This window comes from Lathamus discolor, chromosome 2 (genome assembly GCF_037157495.1).
Source record: "Lathamus discolor isolate bLatDis1 chromosome 2, bLatDis1.hap1, whole genome shotgun sequence".
Lineage (NCBI taxonomy): Eukaryota > Metazoa > Chordata > Aves > Psittaciformes > Psittacidae > Lathamus > Lathamus discolor.
This window is the reverse complement of record NC_088885.1, coordinates 120,182,626-120,197,710: the sequence shown is the minus strand read 5'-3', so window position 1 is coordinate 120,197,710 and position 15,085 is coordinate 120,182,626. Positions and strand designations below refer to the sequence as shown.

At 40.4% G+C, this 15,085-nt stretch overlaps 1 protein-coding gene across 1 annotated transcript in view; it reads right to left on the bottom strand.

Moving 5' to 3' along the window:
- Positions 1-15,085, bottom strand: part of XKR4 (XK related 4) — a 225,546-nt gene that overhangs the window by 73,104 nt on the left and 137,357 nt on the right. The window contains exon 2 of the mRNA XM_065669369.1: positions 6,872-7,071. Coding sequence (XP_065525441.1) covers positions 6,872-7,071 — 200 coding nt within the window. The remainder of the gene's footprint in view (positions 1-6,871; positions 7,072-15,085) is intronic.

Genomic DNA, 15,085 nt, shown 5'->3' with positions numbered 1-15,085 from the left:
AATTTCATTACGTGCATTTAGTTCCTTATAATTATTTTTTTTAATGCAATTGAAGCTTCATCAGAGTGACACGGCACCAGAAGAGCCTGTGTGTTTTAAAGGATCATGAAAAAACTAGGATTAACCAGCGCAATGCCTGAGTTAACTGGGAATTACAATCATACCTAGCAAGATATTGCCATGAGAAATATAAGAGCTCTGGAGAAATGTAATCTGGAGTACTCTGTGCAGTCTTGGTCATCCATATTCATCAAAGATGAATTCAGACTGGAACTGATGAAGGGAAAGTCTATGAAGATAATCAGGAGAACGCAGAACCTCTCATGAGATGAGAGAATGAGCTGCAGGAGGAATGATTTGTAGTTTCCCATCAAAGTGTCCCCTATTCCCTAGTCCAATCTGCCTATCACTATAGTCCCACTGGGCAGGGGAGAGCAGTGCAAAGCCTTCTCTGGAAGGATGCACATTTGGATTGGCTGGTGCCTGGTGTCTAACAAAAAGAATAACAGTTGAAGTCTGCCTGCTTTTCTTTTTAGTGGAGGCACTAATTTGTGTTGTTTTTTCCCTCTGACTCAGTTGCTTTTTTCACAACATTTAAAGAAACATAATTATGTTTGAGATGTTAGCTGTTCCTTCATATTTGATTGAAATAAATAGTGCAGTGGATCAGAAGTTCTTAAAAGTGAGGACTGAAGGACAGAAATGGACTAAATAATCACACAAACTTAATTTCCTTAGGGAACAAGTGTAAAAACAGGTATGGCACAAGAATAAATAGGGACAGACTGCTGATGAAATTAGAAAGGCAGGAGAGCAGCAGCAGGTCTCTATCAGTCATAGAATTAAACTTCCAACTGGTATATTAGATACAAAGGATGTAACTAGTTTTAAGATTGTAATTAGGTTATGAAATGGATTATATGACACGACTGCCTTCAGGAAGTCTTCCCCTGTCCTGTCAGAAACAAGTGTGTGCTAATATGATGGCTTTATCTTAATGAGTGCAAGGTAACATTTTAAGGTTTGCAAAGGGGACTACAGATCAGTTCCAAAGTCATTTGCAGGAGACACATGTACTCCACTGTATATCATATTTGTTCATCCTTGTCACTGAAAATCTGTTTTACCAAGTTGCAGGCAGAATCTGTGACTATTGCTTGCTTTGGTTTTCTTTCTCTCTGGAAAGGCTGGACGCTGGACTGCAGTGGTGCAGAACCTTGACAACATAGAGAAAAGCAGTGGCAGCCTGCCCAGAACTCGAGTGCTGTGCCTTATTTCCATACAAATATGCACCAAATTGTGTAAGATTTTACATCAGAATTCCTTTTAAAAAAAAAAAAAAAAAATTATTTAAAGACCACTGCAAATGTAGGCAGCACTTTGCAGAGCAATATGAAATTGCTGTGAACGCAACAAAAAAAAAGAAAAGCCATGTAAAAGCATAGCGTTGTCCTCACAAAGAACTGTAAAGACTTAAATGAATTTCAGTTTATTGCACTGATATGAAAAGAGCTTGAATTCCTGATGCCTGATGATTTTTTAATGAAGTAGCTAACACATAATTTTCTTCTGCCAGATAAAGTTAGGACTTCTCAGCCATGTCATAAACTGATAGCAAGTCTCTGAACTTCTTGTTCAGATCAGGCAGGAAGAGCAGTTTGTTTGGAGTAGAAGGACTGGAGAGTGCTTGGTGGCACTCTGAACTTTTGTATGCTGGCAGCATATGAGCAGTGTAGGAGTTTCCAACTGAGCTGGTAGAAAATGGGAAAACGGTTGGCCAGGGAGGTTTTGGGTAAATGCAGTTTCGGCAGAATCCAGCAGCCCTGTGCTGTGTGGTGACTTCAATGAGACTTGATGAATTTATAAATTGTTCTGAACTTCTCGTTTGGCTGCTGCACTACTGTCAGTCTACACTGAGAACTGCAGCTTTATATGGTAGAAACTTTGCTTAGCCTTTGATTAAACTTTGATAAAGACTTTGATTAATAGTACTGTATGGAGAAGTCAGAACAAGCCACCCCAGGGGCTGATGAAGAAAAAAATGTCAAGTGCTGACTAGCCAGCATAATATGCAGTAAACAGGAATGAGAAGTTAATCTATAATTTAAACAATGTATTAATTAATACAGAATAAGTAATGAAATCTGTGTTAAATCCAGGGAGTAATCTTGTCGATCTGCTCATCTAGGAGCAGATAGAACACCATGCCCTTCAATAAGACAACAGTAACCGTATGCTAACGGATAGGAGTCTCTCTCCAATCAGATCATCAGCAGGTGTTTTTGCTTGCTGGTTTTTACTAATCTCAAAATGAGAAATCTTTCTAAAATCAAATGACAAAGTGGGAAAATCAAAGGAAGTAAAAGGAGAGTGCCAAGGGGGTTACTGACAGTCTGTAGGTGTGATTCCAAACTGAGGTGAGACAGAAAGGGACAGCCCTGACCTTTCCTATCCACCCTGATGCCATGTCCCCCCCGCCTCCTCGGGGCTGGCACTGCTGGTTGTGTGACACCCCGCTGCCCTAGGGAGTACAGCTGGCTCCCGCTGAGCCTCAACCAAGTTAGCAATGGGGAGAATAAGTGTCTGAGGGACCCAGTGTATGCCCATGGGAATGCCAGTGACATGACAGAAGCATGCAGTTTGGGTGAGGTGCTGGCAGCACTTTCCATGAGTAAGTCAAAGATTTTCAGGTGAAAGCAACCTGAAGCAGGCTTCAAGTGACTGTGGAATAACCCCACTGAGCCAACATGCCAGTCCAGGTGTGTCTGTCCCTTTGTCAGCCCTAAGACCTCTTGAACCAGCTGAGCAAATGTAGTGAGATGTGGCCATTATGACGGATGTCCAAAGACACAACCAAGGAAGGGTCTCATAGCCTCTAGACTGAGCTTACTGTGTCAGCAAATATGCCTAATATTTAGTCTATGGCAGTGTACTGTGGAAGGGTTTGTTTTTTATAGCAAAGACGGTGAAACTACAGTTTATTCACTAATTGGCTTAAGGGTAGAGGCATTTTTAAGAAAATTGCTTGCAGTCTTCTGAATTTATTTGGGTAATCCAATAATCCAAACACTTTCAGCTATGATATTTCAGTTCCCTGTGACCTGGAGGCAGATCCAGTGCAGGACCCGGTTGCCCAGCCCTCAGAGCAGAACTGCAAGCACAGGACAAAGGGCCTAGGTCACAAGGAACTTCAAGCAGTTGGCATATGTGGGCTGGCACTGAGTTCAGTTAGCCCCCCCTGGCCTCCAGGCTATTGCTGTTAAGACTGTTTATAGTAGCTGAACTAGCTCACCTGCAGCCTGTTCAGACACTTTTGTCCACATATATGCCCTTATCCAAACAGGTGGATGCAGGACGAGCATCAGTTTCAGTGGATTTTCTGCCATTGCTTCCCACACATGCCTCATTGCCTCATATAGTTCCCACCTAGAATAGGACTGGTGCAGTTCATGACTCCCACCAAAGCTTCTTAGGATGTGACTTTCCTAGAGAGTAACTAAGGAGAGGAGAAACAAAGAAACAAAAAGAAGTCAAAAAAAGAAGAAAGTAATGTGGTTTGGAGGTGCTGCTGGCTCAGCAGAGAGGCTGCTGTGGAAGTGCTGTGCTCAGAGCATATGAAGAGAAAGGAAGGGAAACAGACTACCACGAGGAAAAGACTGAGAAACTACTTATTTTCAAGGCACATCTGTCTTCTAGAGAGTAGACATGTCTTCAAACTCAAAGAAACTACCAGGGTGGAAAAGGTGGAGGTAACGCGGGCTAGCACAGTTCCAGCTTAGTCCAGCATCATACTGAAGTTGTTTGTCTTTTTGAGGAACTAGCATTGAGAAATCATCAGTTTCCCCCATATGCCATTTCATTCCTTACAAACTGAGAGGGACCTGGTTGCTGGCTGTGAGCAGAATAAGAAAGATCATTGGCTGTAATAGTGTCAGTTGTGACAAAATCTTAAAGAATAATCAGATTTTCAGATAACAATTTAGATACTGTTTTATCAGTACCCAGATTTCTCTGGGTACCAATGCAGATGGGAGTTGACACTCCATAATGACTCTTTATGGCCTCCTGCATAAGCAATGTTCTATTGCAGCAGTTGTGGTACAGTGGTACGCAACCCTTGACAGAAGTTTACATTGCAGGTTTTGAACTCATGCCTGGGTAGCCCAGGCAAGGGCTAAAGGATCCTTGTGATGCATCCTCTGGGCATTTGAAGTCACCCTCACTGCAGTGTATGGAAGACTAAAAGTGAAGGGTTTTAAAGTGGCCCTCACTGCAGTGTATAAAAGACTGAGAGGGAAGGATTTGCACACATTGTGCAATGTTTTTCTTGATCTTCATAAGAACGTATGTTCATGCCAGTAACTATTTCTTACCTTGATTAGAAGGACTTAAGGTCTGAAATAATAAATAATCCACACCTCACCAACACCCATTACAAAACAGGGAATCTTCAGTCAGATTGACATCATTCTCCTGTTGGGAATGATGCTATTTTGGTGCATTTGTAATGGAAGACATACAACTTCATAAGTAAAATATTTAACAGTTTTTCCTGTGGTCTTTAATGGCTTGATATTAGAAATACCCTGCTTATAGACCAAGACATTTCCAGTATCATTTATTTCCCATGCCAAATTTGTGGTTTGTGATGGAATTATTCTTTTAAGAACATGGACTAGTGATGGCATTTCTCAGTTGTCATGATAACTTTGTCCTGTTGGACAGAGAAATAAAAGAACAGTAATAAAACCCAAGTAGCATTCTCTAAACAAAGAAAATCAATCAAATGCTCTGTTTATTGATCCATGTTAGAAATCTCTATAACAGGCCCAGTGAGTGGACAGCTAGGTGAAGCATATACCTTATGGCCAGGCCTTTTAAAACACCCAGTAGTAGCATGATGCCACTCAAAGAAATTATACTCTCCTTATGCAACCTCACAGCAAATCTACCATCCTATAGTGGGATGCATTATCCTTACCATTTCTTCAAAAAAGGAGTGAGAACAGAAAAAGGATTTTCACAGCTGGCAATGTACTAAAACATATTAGCTTTCATCAGGAGAATATAATGGTACTATTGTTTAAGAAAATGTTACAACCTTGTTTAATTTTCTTGCGTTTTTTTTTTTTTTTTAATGGAGCCTTTTCTCCTTGAATGATGGAATAAAATGGGGGAAGAGAAGACAAGCAAATATTTTCAGCCTTCTCAGCTGAAATCCATAATTACAGCTTATTTCTTTCTGGTTTCTGATACATAGATTTCACAGAGCTGATTGCAGGCTTCAGGAATTATTTTTGCCTTTTAAACTGAAGCATTTCAGGTTTTCTCTAATTAACCACTTGCAGAGTACATCACAGGCTTAGTGCCTACTCACCAGCCACATTTCTCATAAACAGATCTGTTACTGCACTAAAATGAGGGCAAGAGGCCTTCTGCATTAATAGTTTATGAAGACAGCTATATTACAGCTGACCATACAGTATTCTGGCTATGATCTTCTCTTAAGCCTCTCTCTGGACTCTCTTTTTCTGGGGGGACAAAGCCTCTTGTAGTGATGACACCTTCTCCTGGATGATAATAGTTTAGACTGGTTGGTGTGGGACAGCATCATTTTGAAAAATAGCTGAAGGAAGTGCTTAGGCAACCTTCCTTATACAAAGCCCCAACTGATTAAAATAGAAACTTCGGCTTTCTTTTCCCCCTAAGATGACAGAGTTTTACAGCTAAAGAAACAAGACCAAAAAACACAGGAAGCAGAAGAGCTGTTACCAGGCACCAGTTCAAAGGGAGGAAAATGAAAAGCCTCTGATATATCCTCATGAAACTGCCCTGGAAGAAGGTCTTCACACAGTTACCCGCTTTTTTCCTAGTCCTTTTTCACCTGCTCTGTGTCGCTGCATGTTACTCATAAGATTCTAACTTCTTGGAGCAAGGTGCTGTCACCATTTTATCTTATACAGTGGCAAGCACAAATTGTTTCTTAAAAAACAAATGGTAAAAATGCTGCATTTCCTTCCTGCTTCTTTCCCTCCGCTTCTCCCTTCCTCCCTTCATTCCTCTGCACCTCATGATATTTTTGTCACCTTCTGGATCCCAAGTTCTCTTGCTAATAATTTCTGCCTAGGTGCAGCCATAAGGCAAAACAATGCTGCAACACAAAAGGAAAGCTGTCAGGTAGACAAAAGTAGCATCAAAAAACCAGTAGAGAAGGCGAAATTCTGTATCACTGGTTGACAAAACCCTATAGCAGGCCATATGCATGCATTTACCATTCTAAAGAAGTAATCATGCTTGCTGAAAGTGTTAGTCTTAGAAGGAAACTCAGATTTTGAAGGAATGAGTATTGTTGTAATGCTCAGATGATGACCTGTATTATTTCAGCTAAACATGGCAGAGAACTGATAGACAGGTATTCCATAGACACTGGCATTTTCTTCACAGAATAGCTGTTTTCCTCTGTGCCATTTTATGTTTTGCATAATACCACATGAACCTCATTACTGCAGTTTGGAGGGTTTTGCACATTCACAGAAAGCAGTGCAGGGAGAAGAGGAATAGTTTGATTGATACAATTTTCACATTGGCCCAGTGGATAATCAGAAGAGCTCTTCTATTATAAGCACATGCAGAAAACAAACCATTATAAATCCTACCTACAACACATGGCCAATAAGAAAAACTAAAACTCCAACAATACAGGCTTCTTGACAGAGTCATTGTTAACAGCTTAATAGCAGCTAGAAGGCAAGATCTGGTCTTATGTCAGAGTACAAGGCACACAGCAGTTTGAAAGAAGGATAAATATGTAGTTATAGAAATTACATCTTCCTGAAATGATAAAAAACTAATAGAATAAATGACCGCCTACCTTGGAGAGCCTGGAGTGTACGGGTCTGTACAACAATACAGAGTTGCAGGACCAGCTGTGGTGCACTTTCCAGAAACGTGGCTAGCAAATGCAGCATACTCACATCTGCATACTCATACACCATTTTCCAATAAAACCGCCATCTGTCATTCTCTCCACACTGTCGACTCCGGATGCCCAAGTATATTGTGTGGAAATACCTAGAAATAAAAGAGAGACATTATAGAAATGCAGAATGATACTTTACAGGTAGCACTTCTGCTTGAAAATTACCAACATTTTTTCAATGTACTTAAAAATAATGAACATTTATTTAAAATAATTATTGTATTGCAATGATAATAGTTGACGATGAGAGTAAACTACACTGAAGACAGTTTCCTTCATAAAAACACTTAAAATGCTTAGCATTGTCTTATTAAATAGTATTCAAGAACTCAGTTTTCTGAACTGAAATATAAAGGGCATGTGTTGATCATGTGGCCTCCCTCAGGTTTTTCAAATAATGGGTGGAAAAGGCTGATTCTGCAATGGTGTCTTCAAAGAACTCTTCTCTGAGCTGCAATATGCGGCCTTGGAAGACCACCTGCACTGCAAGCCAGAGGTGGTCTTAGCCGGGGGCTCTACTATGGCTGAGCTCATTGTCCTGTTTTTCCACCTAATGCATTGGATATCATGTTTCAGATACTGCCAAATATATAGTGCTTTTTCTCATAGTTTATTTTAGGAGGAGAGGAGATGTAGCTGTGAGTTCCTATTTTAGGAGGAGTGGAGATGTGATTGTGGGTTTCCTTGGTGATTAGAAGTGACTCACTACGATAGCTCCCATGTAACAGCAGCAGTGAGAAGAAGCAGAAGCCAGGAGCCCAGCAGGCTGCTGCTGCTGGCAGCAGTAACCAGCAGATGAGAGAAGTAATGGTCAGAAAACATGTGTCAGCTCATGGCCTGTGCAAGACTAGGGGGAAACAAACCGCATTCAGCAAATTAAATAGATTTTAGTGGGTGCAGGCACAATGGGTGGTTTTAGAAAACACAGGATGTCTTCTGATGGCCAAGCTACCTGTCTGCTGAGGTTCTTTTCATGACCTTTGAAGAGCTTGCGGTGGTGTCCGATGACACACTTGTGCTACAGCACAACGACTGCTCTGGGTGGCCTTTGATCTGCTCTGTTATTCTGATCTGCTGTCTGTTATTCTGTGTCAGGAAGTTTAGGCTCCCACCAGGCTCCTACAATTTAAGTTCAAAACTAGTTAAGGCTGGCTGAAAAAAAGGCTCACATAATGAAAAATTCTGAAGATTAAGATATTGTCTTGTATCAGGGTGTCTTGCACCCTAACATCCTACCTCTGTTGAAGTACTAACCAATGTGAATCTCTTTTTCTTGATGTCTTTCAAATCCTTGTCCTGAAAGCATTTCTTTATGATCTTTTTGACATGATATCAAGCGCCTTTTTCTTCCTAGTGAAATTATATTTTCTAATAAGAATATTTGTAGCAAATTTTAACCACTAGCAATACATAATCATAGAATGGTCAGAGTTGGAAAGGACCTTAAGATCACTTAGTTCCACACCCTCTGCCATTGAACTGGTTAAGATCAAATGTTATAGAATCATAGAATAGTTAGGGTTGGAAAGGACCTCAAGATCATCTAGTTCCAACCCCCCTGCCATGGACAGGGACACCTCTCACTAAACCATCCAACACAAGGCATCATCCAACCTGGCCTTGAACACTGCCAGGGATGGAGCACTCACAACCTTCCTGGGCAACCGATTCCAGTGTCTCACCACCCTAACAGGAAAGAATTTCCTCCTTATATCCAATCTAAACTTCCCCTGTTTAAGTTTTAACCCGTTTCAGTATTTATCTGCCTTTTCACAAGTTCTTGTCTTAAAATGCTCTTTATAACTGGTGGAGCATGGTGAATTGTGTAATCTCTTTTTATATAGGCTGCATGCAACCTTTCATCCTTCTTCTGTTTAGCTGTAACTCTGCAGGTATCTTCTGCTTCTGAGAATATATTTGACCTCTGACTGGCAAACAGCTCAAGACTCACTTGTCCCCTTGAAGAATGACTGTTGTGCTTTTACCCACAGAAGCCTTGTACCCAATGCACATGCCACCACAGAGCAATGGCATTACTCAGGAAACTGCATCAAAAAAACCCAGGGAATCGCAAAGAGAAACAGCTGAGAGGCCAGATCTGAGCCTGCAGCATTTCTCTTGACAATGCACATCATAGCAATATAAAAGGAAAACACACTAAATTCACATTTAAATTAAAATCACACCAGGTGGCTTTGAATTTTATGAAAGTCCCATGTGGGAGTGAAGCAGCAATGAAGCACTCAGAGGCGAGACCACAGAGGTAACAGTAAACAAGGCACCAGCCCTACCTCTCATGCAAAACACTGAGCAGGTCTAGATGGGTCAGAATATGATGGGATAACAGGGGCTTTCCAGTGTCCTCAGGGTTACTGAAGTGAAATGGCCTGCTGCCCAGATATGAAAGAAGTCACTGAGCTGGAAAGGCAACTTTTGCATTGCAGTTCTGCTAATGGGGTCCGTTGGACCCTCAGGTTCTTAGTCGCAATCAGTTTAATTGTTCCTAGACCTCTCATTAGAGTTCTGCAGCACAACAGGGACAGGTAGGACTTAGATTCCCTTCTGCAATTTGGTTTTTGGGTGGGGTTTGTTTGGCCTGCCTCACATATCCTCTCAAGGAGCATACCTGGGAATACTGCACATAGAGCAGGCACAAAAGCATCTTCAGCATCCTCCTTTTGAGATATCACTAACCCCTGCTATAAATACCTAAAGTAGCTTTGGCTGCCTAGGGTTGTGCCAGGAGGCTCTAGCTCTGCCAGTAGAGCCATCTGCAACTTCAGTTCTGCAGCATTTGTGCAAAAAAATACTTTCCCCATTGCTGTGCCAGGCAAGGTCCCCTGGGGGTCTTTACCTGCTCTGCAGAGTGGTTGTGCATGGCAAATGTGTTGTGATTAATGAACCCGTATGGAAATATTTCCTCTCCCATTGCACTTTATTGTGAAACACTGGCAGTGAGCTATTGGGGACAAGGGAATCATTGCTCTTTGCCTACTCAGCTCTCTGCAATTTAGACACAAGAGGCAGAGGAAGAAGATACTTTCTTTTTTAATGCACTGGGGACCAAATTTCAGGGTAGAGTGGTATTTCTTTCTGTCCTATCAATTTTGGCCAAATTAATTGCAGGTTGAAATGAGCATTTACACACATAATTAATGTCACTGATTTACAGGCACAATCAGGTGATTAGACAGCTAAACATTCTAATTTACATCTACAATTAATTGCACCGGCAATTGATGTTAGGCGTGCAAATTAGCAGTTATTAAAATAGAAAGATGGTCTCGTAAAAAGCTTCATATATCAAAGACACCTTTTTCCCAGTGAAATAGAATAAATAAAAAAAAAAAAAAGGAGAAAGTGCTTTTCTTAAAAGGAGAAAGTGCTTTTCTTGTTGTGGTTTCCAAATATAGCTTAACACTGCAGTAATGACACATTCCCTTTTTTATATGTATGCATTATGTAATTGCATCTTAGACACCCTCACTGGAGTCCTATTGTTAGCATATGCTATACAGACACAGTCAGAGGTAGTTCCTGCCCTGAAGAGATTTTATATTTTGGTCTTCTGCTATCATTTGGGTGGAAACTCACATTTTTCTGTGACTAGGTTATTCCAGATATTCCAGAAAGAAATAGAAGAAATAATAACAGCTCTGCATTGGAAAATATCTTAGGTTCACTGTAAGGCAAACTGATGCCAATGAAGCTGAAATACCAGATGTGTATGTTCTTGTTTTGGTTATGACTGCATCCGGAGGCCTCACCTACAGTCTTCTAGAGGTTCTTTAAAAATATACAGAAACTGACTATCCATTTCCCCAAAAAGCATTTAGTTGGGATTAAAAGAAATGACAAGGAGTGAAGAAGTTAGAGCACCATAAGAAAGGAAAAAAAAAAGAGGAATGGGAAGTATGGTAACACTACTGCCATCATATAATACATCAATAAATCAAGACAGTCCATTAAAGTTTCTGATTTCGCTAGAAAAGTAAAAAACAAATAAGAAAGTCCACCCCCAAAAATTCCATCATTTCATAGCTCTTATGTTTGTGGAGAGAAGCTTAGAAGTAACTGAGTTTCCTAAAGATTTTAAAGTTAAACCATGAAATGCACTATGAAAAACCAATATCTAATCTTATTACTGTAAAATTGCTCCTATTATTTTTTTCTAAAGACAGACCATTGCTTGGGTTGTCAATGCTGATATAAACAAGCTTACTATTCAGAATGACGACAATGGAGTAGGAAGCAATTATATTGCTGATAATCAGACGGCAACATAGATATCGTGATTTGAGGCTTAAGGTCTTTTCTGCCCTCTGGAGGAAGTGGAGAATGCTTCAGCATGTAATTATTTTAATTTATTTCAGTACATTATATAGCACAGTATACATACAACTGAGAATGCATAACCCTGAAGGATATGGATCTGAGACAAGATGACAAGTGACATTCTTTTTCTGATATATTAATGAGAGAAGGCAGTAAAGTAAGAAACAAACAGAAAAGCAAGCTAGTCCTTGCACTGCCCACAAGTGTGGAAGATGCAAGTCAAATAGAAGCAAAAAGTTACCTGTATTTGTAGCTCTGGAAAAAAAGTATTTCTGGTTATTGGGAAAGAGACACTAATTCTGATGAGACGGTGGCTATCCAGGGTTTCCAAAACGAAGAATTCTCATTTTGCTTCAGGTTTACATACTATCTTGAGGATGGTCAGCACTGATACCTACATTTGAATACTTCTAGTGACACTTCAATTGCATGATTAAAGCATGCCCAATTGTGCATTTAATTGAGATGTGGTAGTGTAATTATATGATAATACCAAATATTTATAGGACTGCTTTCCAAGTTTAAAATGCTTTACAAACATTAATTGATTAACTGGGATGAATGTAAATGATCTCACAAGGTTCATTCCCCAGGAACTGGCAGCTGACCAACCTAATACCCGCCTGCAGGACCAAGGTATAGTATAACTTTTACTTAGCAGACTCAAATCCAGGTCAGATTTCATAAGCTCATGGTGGGATAAGTTTTCCTTTTCTTGTGTGCAGAAAAAAATCTCACTCTTTTCTCTCTTATCCTTAGAAATGTGATATTCTGTCCTAAATCTGTGGATAAAAAACTCCTCCCCAGCTCCTAAATACAACCTGACTATTCATTCTTTTATAAAAGACCTTTGGTGAATACGCTGGTATCACTGAAACTGAAAAGGCTTTTGGCACTGACTTAACAGAGCTTGGGATTTTACCCAGTTCACTTTATAGTAGCTGGGTGTCACTTATGCCCATTACTTCTCTCTATGAAATGCTTTGCAGACACTATTCTTTTTAGTACAGACAGCTGGGGCTAATGATAAGTGTAACAGAGAAACCAAATCCTGAGTACTGGTGGATGTGTTGTTCCCATGTGAGTGAGACTGAACTGCTCTTGCTGCACATAGTTTGGCTCACTCAACATCTTTCAGGCTTCTGAGCTCCTCTGGGCTTCGATCCCGAAGTCTGCCATTTGCCCTTACTTCTTTTCTTCCAGCCCCATAATTTATTCCAAATCTTTAGCTACAAATTGAGATTGTGGCGATTAGGAAGAGTTATGTTCAATTGCTTTTCATTTAGACAGTGTGCCCAAGTATGTGCATATGCAAGCTCAGGGCCATATGCAAGTCCAGTTTAACTATGGCTAAAGCTCTTCTTGCTAAAGATTTTCAGCTTAATGAGATCATTCATCTGACGGTAATATACACAGCTCTAGAAAAAAATTCTTCAGTTTAGAAGTGTCAAAGGCTACATGGCTATTGTGCTTTGTCTAAAAAGTCCTTGGAATGATACATATGAATGAGAAACCATTTTCATTCTTTGTAAAAATGAAAATGTTCTGATTTCAATAGTCCATATTTATTACAATTGCCTAAATGACACAGAATCACAGAATCCTAGAATAGCTTGGGTTGGAAGGGACCTTAAAGATCATCCAGTTCCAGCCCCCTGCCATGTGTAGGGACACCTCCTACTAGACCAGACTGCTCAAAGCCTCATTGAGCCTGACCTTGAACAATGCCAGGGATGGGGCATGCACAACTTCTCTGGGCAGCCTGTCCCAGTGTCTCACCATTTTCATAAGGAAGAACTTCTTCCTTTAATCTATATCTCCCTTCATTCAGTTTAAAGCCATCCCCCTTTGTCCCATCACCACATGCCCTTGTAAAAGTCAGTAGAGGTCATTTGCTTATGTCATATAATCTACTGAAACATTTGCAAGAAGAACAAAAGCCATTAATGGCTAGTTGTAGCAGTCCTAGTCATTTATTCTGATGTCTAATTTACCCCTGTATCAAACAGTACATTAAACAATTTAGTAATACCATAAACAGTTGCTCTTTCTATGTCTGAGGTGCGAAGAATAAAAATCACTACTGCAGAGCTAAAAACCAGTAGAATAAACAGTAATTCAGATAAGTGGTATTTTCTTCTGTTGCTTAGCTACCAGAGAAAACTAGAACTGTATTTGTATCTCAACAGTATTTGCTCTGTTAAATAACAACAGATTGTTCTATTTTGCTTCTTGTGTGTCTTGCTATTAGGTGTGCTGGAATACTCAAAAACCTCAAAGTTTCTTTAGCAGGAATACTTCTTTCCTCTTCAGTACGTGCTAAAGTTTACTCTTTCTGTTCTGAATAAATGCACAAATCCCTTCAGTTTTAATGCTTTTTCCTAGGAAAGAACAAGCAGGCAACTTTTAATTTTCCAATCAAATTATTTTTTGATGAGAGCATTGAGGTTTAATGTGCAAAAGGAAACTGAAATACATTCTGTAGCACAGCAGTGACCAAAGCTTGTCCAACCAAGCATGGTTCTCGCAATTTACCAGCAGCCAAAAGTCTTGGCTTAATTTACTTTAAATTATGAGTGCAGCATCCTCACCTGTGTCACTGAGATGAGATCCATGTGAATACAGATCCCACTGGGGAATATTTCATCATAAGAGACATTAGAAGACTTATTTCCAGAATATACCTCCATTACAAGGTAAAAAACAAAACCCAACTTCTTGTATTTAGTTTTCTCTTGCAGTATTTAAGATATCAGAGAAACATCTTCTTTACTTTCTTTAATACAAAGCAAGGCACTTTATGAGCATAAACAAAATAATTACATCTGTTTCATTATGATCTATAAAGCATTCCCCAGCATCTTCCATGACTGGGTGATCCTTCCCAAATGGCCATAAGTTGTATTACAGGGCATTTTATGGTCATCTAAAGTTTTACGGCTTCTGAATTTAGCTACTATGAGGATTTCCCTGATGTAACCAGTCATCCCCAGGATTTTCCTTCCTCTCCTGACATGGCCAAACCACAAACCTCCAGTATGTGAGCCACTGGTGTAGGGAGAAGGTAGAACCAGGTTGGACTAGGTATAGGTTTACCGAGGAGAAAATAGGGTGATCTAAAGAAATCCCTGGTGCCCCCTGCTCTCCTAATCAGCCCCTCTCACCTGCAGGTTATGGCTGCTTGGCCCCACTGCTCAGGCTACAGTGGGATTCAACCCTGTTTGAGGCAAAGGCCCCCTCCAGGAAACAAATCTCTCTTGCCATGTGCTGCCACATCACACAGAAGTACCCCTGCAAGTTTCCAATTTAGTTCAATCATTTCCCTTTTTCTATTTCCAAAATTGGGGTATTCCCAGTATGCATTTCCCTCTCAGGGCTCCCCGTCAGCCCGGTGGCATCCCAATCAGCCTGTGACTCCCCATACTTCCAGGCTGCCCCTGTCATGTCTGTGGTACTCATCCTCATGTCAGATTTCTCCTCTGTAGTACTAGTGCCCAGGGGCAGACAGAGCTCGGTGACTGTGGATCCGTCAGGCGAGCAGCTGATGGTGTCATGGCAGTGACAGGGATGGCTTAACCTTGTCATGGGTCATACAGTCATTGGCTGCAGCTCCTCAGGATGCTGTCCCGATACTTATCATGAGTAAACATTAGTGCATTTTTTGTCCTATCACCTTTGGGCTAGAATTAAAAAGGAAAATGAAGAAGTGACATGAAAAAAATATATGTATTCATAGTGTGCTGCAGCTGTCTGTAGCTTTGTATCTCAGAG